The following is an 8825-nucleotide window of genomic DNA, read 5'->3' as shown; positions in this document are numbered from 1 at the left end:
AGATGTGGGAAGTCTTTTAAGGTTGCTAGAAACTCTGGAGACGAGTGACAAAGCAGCAATTGACTTTTTTTCCCTCGTAAGTTGGAGGGGGCCTTAGGCAAACCGGTCAATTTATGGGAACCCCAGGGGGATTTTTCAATGGCAGAAAAATCCGAAATCGGGGGAAGCTCCGCGAAGAGAAGAAAAAAAAAAAAAGGACCAAAGTCCCAGTAAATTCTCAAGTAAAAGCCCCAAGTTCCAGGGTTTTGCGGCTTGTGTGTAAGATTCGAGGTCACAAGACGAGCTCTGTTAAATTGGAAGCTGGATGGGTTTCGTGAACTAATCCCGTAGTCGTGGTCACGAGCTGAAGCAAATATTTGTTTTTATGTTCCGTGCTCGAACTGGAGCTCCTACGGGCTCGGCTGACCGTCGGTCTAAGCCAGGGGGGGCTGGAGTTATGTAGGTAGTAAAGTAATAAGTAGTGATAGTACCTAGTAGCAAGGTCTAGGTATGAGTGGGGAGAAAATAGAGGAGATATCAATAAATGTCTCGTAGTTGTCTCGAGAACTCAACAAGGGGGCACGGTAAGAAAGGACTAAGACCGTAGCAGTATAGATCAAGAAGAGCTTCTACACAATAGAGATCAATGAGAAAGAAGAGAAACAGATAGCAAGCCGGAGGCAATAAACTGCAAGAAGGGTGCCCTATTTCTACTTGCTCGCTATCGCATATTCTTCCCTTCCCTCGTGAAAATGTGGACTTACTTTTCCTAACAGTTGTCAAGATTTACGCATCGCTTTCCCCTTTCCACACTACATGACAGGTTGAACGAAAGGGTCCCGTCGAGTCTGGGTCAGCAGCTAGACGATAGACCGCCTCGCCCGTTCGCTCTGGACCGTTGATCTGAGTATCTAGCTTCGCTAACTCCGAGCGACGTAACGTGATGGGTTTGTACCTACGAAAACCAAGGTACATGAGCTACTACCTTTGTATATAAAAAGAAGGGGGTAAAAATTCCCCGTTTCCGTTACGGAGCAGTATTGCGATTGTACTTCTTAAGAAAAGTACATGCATATTACGCCATCCATCTCGGATGTACATGTATACATATGCACGTATTATATTTAACTGAATCAAACACAGCGGAGGAGGGCAAGAAAAAAAAAGACTTGTGGCGGATAGCTGTGCGGGAACAGATAGACTAGAACAGAAAATCTTTCTTGGTTGCCATCGATCAAGGGTAACTTTTTGTTAGCTTGTAGTCTCTGCCTGTAGTATTGCAGTAGCTCTGGACCTAGCAAACTGCCAAGCAGCCAAGCAGCCCCAAGCAGCACCAAGCAAATGCCCAGTCCCCGCCAAGACTGTCCATAAAACCGACCCGACGGGGCCTTAAGTAGAAATAATGGGGGCTATGGGGTCCGGCATGCAGCCCGGGTGGGGCTCATGTCTCCATCTAAGTCTCCATCTACGCAGTAGCGCGACCTGTTTTCTATTTAGCTCCTTTTCGTGGAGTCTTCCACCCTTCTAAAGAAATTCCAAACTAACCATATTCAATATTGTCAGCTATCAATACCTAACACATATACAGTAACATGAATGATGGAGAAGCCGTACAGAGATTTTACATCCGTACCATAGGTAGGTTACCTTTCTAGTAGTATTTTGAAACCGCCAGCAACGCCTCTGAGGGAACTCGGCGTGGGGGTACTGCGGCTATCTCGTAGTAATGCTTACAGCTCAAGATAGCTTAAGATACACATGCTTCCTAATTCCGTTAAAGCTTACATATAATTACTGTCTCTGTCCATATTTAGATATTTAGCTACATATGTCAAGTTATATCAGTTAGCTAGGCTACTATGTACAGACTGCTTTCCTAGTCCGGGAGTTTTAAACGCTGATAGCTAGACTGAACTTGGAAGGCTGAAGCAGGATTTTCTTCCAGGCAAGCGGGTACGTGATTAAACCACGCAACTCGCCAACGAGAGGTGTTGTAATGTAATTGAAAATTTACTATGGTCGCGGGTATACCTACCTAATAAGTGACGTGGCCTTGAAGCACCTCCGTTTGAAAACCACCTAGGGATTTCAATAAGTGTTGGTGTGAAGATGGTACTTTAACATATCTGTAGGCCTAGAAGTGTACACAAATACAAAGTTCTTGATAGTGTCCCAATAACAAATAACATACTAGGTATATTTAATAAACTAGAGTTATATATATAAAAAGAACCACACCGCCGGAAAGGTCACGATGCTAAAATGTACTTAAAGTTAAACGACCGTACTTTCTGGGGTATCGAAACCCACGCGGAGATTATGCGCCAAATACGTAGGTACACAATCAGATTCGTGGGGTTAAAAGTCAGCCTCTAATGTTCAAAGGGGGGCTTAAAAGAACAGCAAGAGAAGAAAAAGACATCGTGAGAAATATCTAAATTAGCCTCTCGGGTTCTCGGTGGTCGTATTGAGATGAGACTAATCTCTCCTTAAAAAATACACGTCCAGGTGACCAAATCCCCCACACATCCCAGGTCTTAACTATCGACTAAGGCGCATTATTAAAAACAGCGCTGCGTACCTAAATGAAAAACATTGCATGAGTCCATCACATTGTTGAGGCCACGAAACATCGTAACTATGGAATATTTATAATTCAAAATTTACTCATGAGAAACCCTCTGTCATGCTGCATGGTATGGTCTTAACAGCATCTTATAAATCAGTCCATAAGTACGTATATAGGTACCTACGTATGGCGTATTCCGCGCATGCGTGTTAGGAGCGCATACTTACATCTATGTAACTACTCATATCCCTTGAGATACCTACAGTATTAAACGGTATCATATTTATATAGTCGGTGAGCTTTCCTGACTGTATTCTCACAACCAAAAACTCCGATTTGCGGCTCTGTCCGTCACAACTGAACCATGCAGCCTCGCGGCCCCCCTTAGATTAGATCTACTACACGACGCACAGGCAAGACGCACGAATATTTCTTTCGCCCATCTCGGGATGTGTTCATTACGTACATATACATATCACGTTCGGTATGGCGCACCCTACTTAGAACCCTACTTAGAAATATAGTGTAACCGTGCTAGACATGTACGTTGTAGCTTGTCGTGCCGCTGATAACCCATGAATGATCAGCATTGAAAAATCAGCAAGGTCTACCCGAATAGAAAAGGATTTGCTCACTCTGCATCTTTCTACCAAGGTACGTAGACGAGTAAGATAAATGACTCCGGGTGGCATGAATCGTGGCTACGTACCAAACAAATTAATTTGGAACGCTCCGTCGTGCTACCTAGTACGCCATAACGCATATGGAGTATGTACATGTATACAAGGTTTGTTCACCGTGGCATTTTAGGTATCGTGGGTCCTCGCTACGGTTAGGGTCCTGGGACGACGCTGGCAAAGGAAAGGCTAGCAAAAGCTTCGCCCGGGGGTCAATCTTGTGGGGGAAGCTAGTCCATAAAATCAAGCTACGGAATATGTACCACAGTATATCTAACAGTATGTATTGTGGTAATGTAGTGTACGTATGTAGTCGACCGAAGGAGGTGCTGCCGAACCGTCTATGTATACTACATAGTATATTGCCTGCATACAGCACACATACATAGGCGAACTGTACCAGTGCTGACCTTGCAGACGCGATCATCTACGGATCACACGGAGAGCCGAACTGCCTATTACATATCTCGTCCGAGCTCGCAGAATTTGCCTGTGATCTTCTATCTAACAATAGCTCTCCCATTTACCAGCGGACGTTACATACTTATCCAGCGGACTGGACTTGGGCCATTGTTAGTTGGGTGTTTAAATACACGGAAAAGTGAAGGACATCGCGAGCAGAGAATGGCGGAAACGTGGGCAATCCAACATGTTTGACAGGGTGAAAGAGGGCTTCATGCCATTCCTTTTATCCCCTCAAACTCCCCACCCACCACAACCTTTTCCTTTACAATACTCACTAATGCGGTACAAATTGCGCCGCAAGCCTTAGGTACTGATCTCTCGGATTCAGGGGTATCTCTACTAACCAGGCTAGCATATGCAGCCTTTCGGTCTTAAGAATTTAAAGATCGTTGAGGTATTATTCTTTAATGTTGATGTGTCTTTAGTATGAAGCTAGATCAAGCTGAAATATATTTCAATGCTAGGAGGATCCCAGTTGATGAAATGATAGATCCAATCTTTATATTCCTAGGTACCTAGACAACTAGTTTGCATGTAGATTAGAAACAGCGTGTTAGCTCGTCTCCCGCCGCCCGTCCGCCCCGTGCTAAACCCCTCGCAAGCGGGCTGTCCTTGCATAGGCGAACCTCAGCAGCACGCCGCCCGGTCCCGCCGCGTCCCATCATCAAGGCAAGATCAGCACATATTAAAAGCACCGTCCCGCTCCCGCTCCAAGCAGCCGCGAGCTGTCATCTAAAAAACCCCGAATTGGCTCCGCCTCGGACTCCATACTGACGCAATGTGTCCACCGGGGAGTCGCCGATATCAACTAATGCAGCATATACTCGTACGTGAGTACTAGACCGCTAAGCTTGCTATCCTAGATTCCTAGTATAGTATAAGCGACCTGATGGTAGCATGTCCGCGCCTAAAAATTCTGTCCGCTATGGCCTAGCGACCGTAACTATCGGTCTAAAGTCGATTCATACGGCCTCCGTTATATCCGTAGTCGCGCTATAGAGTAGGTACTTACCACAAGATCCCTACTCAAAGCTTTTAGCTGATCTACTCATCCCGAGGTACTAATTTTAATATATGAGTAAAGCCAAAATGCGGTAAGCATGCTAACAGTGTTTGATAACATACGAAGACATCTCTTCTTGTGCTCATTGGGTGTTCCATGTAGTATACATACAGACCGGTGAGCAACTTCCGTGTGGCGTATGTACTATCTTGCATTTATCTATGTTCCATCCCAAATAAGAGACCATGGCCGGTTCCCTATCTTTTCCAATTCAGTAAAATGATCCGGGTTATAGAGGCCTCGACAGGGCGGACAACTCTGGGAAGTCTACGGTACTTCGACTTCAACCCGAGACCTGAGATTGAAGCTCGGGACCCTCAGGACTCTAGTACCCTCCTACTAAACATCTGAGACATAGCGAAGTGAGTCACTTTCTGGAAAATACTCTGTACGCCCTCCCTTCCCCCCTACGATATTACTCCCAAAACTCATTCCCCGGCACCATGCACCTTGCCTAAGCCACTCGATGCATCTCTTCGCCAGGTTTCATATTCATGACTCTAGCAACAAGATAAGCAGATTCAACCACTTGATTTGCTCATTCTAAGTACCTAGGACGCGTTAAGTTAGCTATGCGCGTAGGAAGGTTAGATACATCAACATCTTATGTGACCTCCCGCAAAATAATCTGCAGATACCCCTAGATCTGTAGATCCGATGCTCGCAAACTTCACCACGTGCGTCATTTGACATGTCATTAAATTCCTCGTTTGCCAATGAGACAGGTTCCCCTACAAGGATCCTTTCTTATCTTATCAACCTAGATTAGAGAATATGGTATGAATTCTACCAATGTTTTGTTACGTTCGTTCGTGATGAAGCCCCGTGTTACGTGGCTTACTAAAATAGCATCTCGATAAGTTCTAGGTATTCAATCATAAACCTCTTCAATTATATAGCTAGATTTCCTCATATAAAAGCTATACTTTTCAAATAATCCTTATCATATAACCGTTTCGACGGTTGCGTGAGGTGCCTAGGTCTCTTTCACAATATCGAAGCAGAATAGACTTACCACCCTATAGCATATAGCATAGGAGCATAGGCACCTCCTAACTAGTAACTTGACTATCGGACCCCCTGGTTTGGGGACTAAGTACGACATCTTGTTTCTCTACTCCGATTGGACACAGGTTTGCCGCCATTAGCTAGGCATTGATCTTATTCGACAGTGAACGGCGGCTGAGAAAGTCAAATCAAGTTTAGTGCTAAGAGTTCACACCAATACAGTAGCTAATTCGAGCTGCGAACTCTTCCTGTCTATGGGATCACCTTATAGCTATTGAACGAACTTGGAATACGACCCCCTGCTTGGATATTCGTTATATTAAATGTGCCCTCGTCACGCCTAGAGTGCGATGCTGATTTGGCCGTTGTTGATTTCTTAGAGGTTTGCGATTTTAGCTTATTTTAGGAGTAGAATATGGCACACTCTGACTTCGGAAGGTCCTCACAGGGACGGAATAAACAATAGGTAAGTTATATAGCAAGCATTTTAATATCGGCCACGACTGTAAGGTAGCTGTTCTTTCTGTGCTTTTCACATAAGATAATCTTGATAATCTATTTGAGCCGTGTAGTTGTCGCTCTTTCTCTTCTACTGCTTCACGTAGATGTCCTCTCGCTTAATACGTATATTTATATGCTTATGTGATTCTATCAATCACTATGACCGCGATACCCATTTCCTTCCTTATCATCTCATCTTTCTTCTACATTATTTTATTTGTGTCGGCTTCTCCTACCTTAGATAATGATAAGATCGGAGCACGAAGCTCACTACCTATTCTCAACCTCCCGTACGGGTCGTATAGAGCAGCTAGATACGGCGGCGTGAATGATATGTAAGTCGAAGCTGGTCTATATTACTTGAAGTGAACGAGAGGAAAAGGCAGAAAGTCCTAATGGCGCAAGTCGTAGATATACGTTCAAAAATATCCGATATGCGGCGCCACCAGTTGGTGATCTGCGATGGGCCAAGCCGGCGCCTCTGTTGAACCAGTCCGGCATCCAAGACGGGAGCATCGGCCACTCATGTGTACAAGCGGCTCCAAACGGACGCAACCTACTCGGTACTGGCAACCAGTCTCCAATCGGCGGGGCGATCAACCAGTTGTGAGTGCTCCCCGTAGTATATACTAAAGAGTGCTAGAGGATAAATTCCCTAATGCTACGAAAGTCTTGTGGGTATCCCACTTCCCGTATTCTCAGGCGGCAGCGAAGACTGTCTGTTTTTAGACATTTGGTGTGTATATCCTATATGTGATATCTCACCAATAGGATGCTAATATATCTCATAGTACGTTTGAATATAAACATCAAAACTGAAGCACCTAGTTAGTATACTTACTAGTAACAGATATTCCTGGAAAGGCTTTGGGGGCATCCTCTGGGAAGTTACCTGTTGTGGTCTTCGTATATGGTGGCGCGTATGTCTTTGGCAGTAAAGACTCACTGCAACCAGAGCTGCCGTTCTATGATGGGACTGGTCTGATATCACAATCCGGCAACAACATGATCTTTGTGGCAATGAATTATCGAGTAGGGGCTTTCGGCTTCCTCGCTGGAATTACTATGGAGAACGAAGGTACCCCAAATGCTGGGTTCTAGGATCAGGTAAGTGCATATATGGGAACCCTGGAGTGCCGTTGATTCTAACACGTTGTCGTGGGATAGAGAGCAGCTTTTCAATGGGTTAGGGATTACATTTCCTTAGTAGGCGGAGACCCGGCACGAGTGACAGCCATGGGACAATCCGCTGGAGGCGGAAGTATCATACATCACATTATCGGACAGGGTGGAAAGCTTGTCCCTTTATTCTCCAAGGCTATATTGCTTTCTCCGGCTTTCGAGTATATGTGGGATCGCGCTGGTGTGGTTCAAAATACATTTGAGGCATTTGCAAGAATGGCTGGCTGTGCCGGTCAAGGCGTTTCGTGCTTGAGGCGCGCTGACGCATCTGCTCTTGCTAATGCGAACACGCAGTTGATGAAGCAGCAGTATTCAGGCACCTTCGCAGTCGGCCCAACGCCTGATGGATCATACATACGACAGCTTCCCGTACTGGAGTTAAGCACTGGCAATTTCTGGAACATGGAGTCACTCATCTTGTCGCATACTACTTCCGAGTCGAATGTATTTGTTAATGGCCTTGTACAGACGGATAGCGGGTTTAAATCGATTGTGGACGCCATATTTCCAAACTACACACAGGCTGCCGGAATCACGGATAAGATTGGTGCTTTCTACGCGGTCTCTGGAGAATCAAAATATAGGTCGCAGACGGACCGAGTGCAGGCCCTCCTTCGCGATAGCAGCTTTACATGTAATATCCGGCACCTTACCGAAGGCTTTGGCGACTCCAAGGTCTGGAACATACAGTACGGGGTATCGCCTGGGTGGCACGGAACGGACCTTTTCCCCATCTTCAGCGCTAAGCTCGGAGGCAAGAGCTGGCTTGAGAATCTGGCGGCGTTGATGACACCGGGTATTGGATCGCTCGTTTCCGGCATCAGCGTGGCGTTGCAAAGCTACCTTACGAACTACATCCTCACTGGTGATCCTAACACCAATCGCAAGATATTCAACCTGCCGCCGACGGTACGATGGAACCATCCAAATAGTCAGGCGGAGCAGATCTCAGGCGTGGTTAGCCTCGGTGATTGGGGGTTTAGCACGGTACGAGATACCCAAGACGAGAAGACGGCGTGTGATTTCTGGAGGAATATAGCCGCAGCCGTGACTAGCTTAGGTGGATATTCGCCGCCTGGTGTAGTGGTATAGCAAAGTTTGGTTGACGCGAGGGATCCGAGTATGAAGTACGGATCTGTACAACGGTGGTAATCGATAGGAACATGTAATCGAAGTTCTTGAATAAGTGAAGTTGTTAACTGTTCCCTACACGTGATGCGTATCGCATACGGGTGTGGTGAGTGTTTGATTTAATCCGTACTTGGATAAAGTACAGGCATAAATCATTGGAAATTACTTGCATAGTACCCCTACCCATCAATTACATGTAATTACATATGTGCTGGTGCTATATTTGGCTGTGGGGTTATGGGGAGTTTGG

At 45.6% G+C, this 8825-nt stretch overlaps 1 protein-coding gene across 1 annotated transcript; it reads left to right on the top strand.

The window, feature by feature from the left end:
• Positions 1 to 6421: 6421 nt before the first annotated feature.
• F4817DRAFT_364105 (alpha/beta-hydrolase) lies at positions 6422 to 8536 on the top strand (the record flags this gene model as incomplete). The annotated part of the gene is made up of 5 exons (XM_049306714.1): positions 6422 to 6597; positions 6674 to 6868; positions 6933 to 7000; positions 7113 to 7356; positions 7432 to 8536. The coding sequence occupies 5 exons, from the start codon at positions 6422 to 6424 to the stop codon at positions 8534 to 8536; spliced, it is 1788 nt and encodes a 595-aa protein (XP_049160788.1).
• Between the last annotated feature and the right edge of the window lie 289 nt (positions 8537 to 8825).

The sequence above is a fragment of the Daldinia loculata genome, assembly GCF_022478755.1.
Source record: "Daldinia loculata strain CBS 113971 unplaced genomic scaffold F4817scaffold_14, whole genome shotgun sequence".
NCBI lineage: Eukaryota > Fungi > Ascomycota > Sordariomycetes > Xylariales > Hypoxylaceae > Daldinia > Daldinia loculata.
The sequence above is the reverse complement of the archived record's forward strand: the minus strand, read 5'-3'. Positions and strand labels throughout refer to the sequence as shown.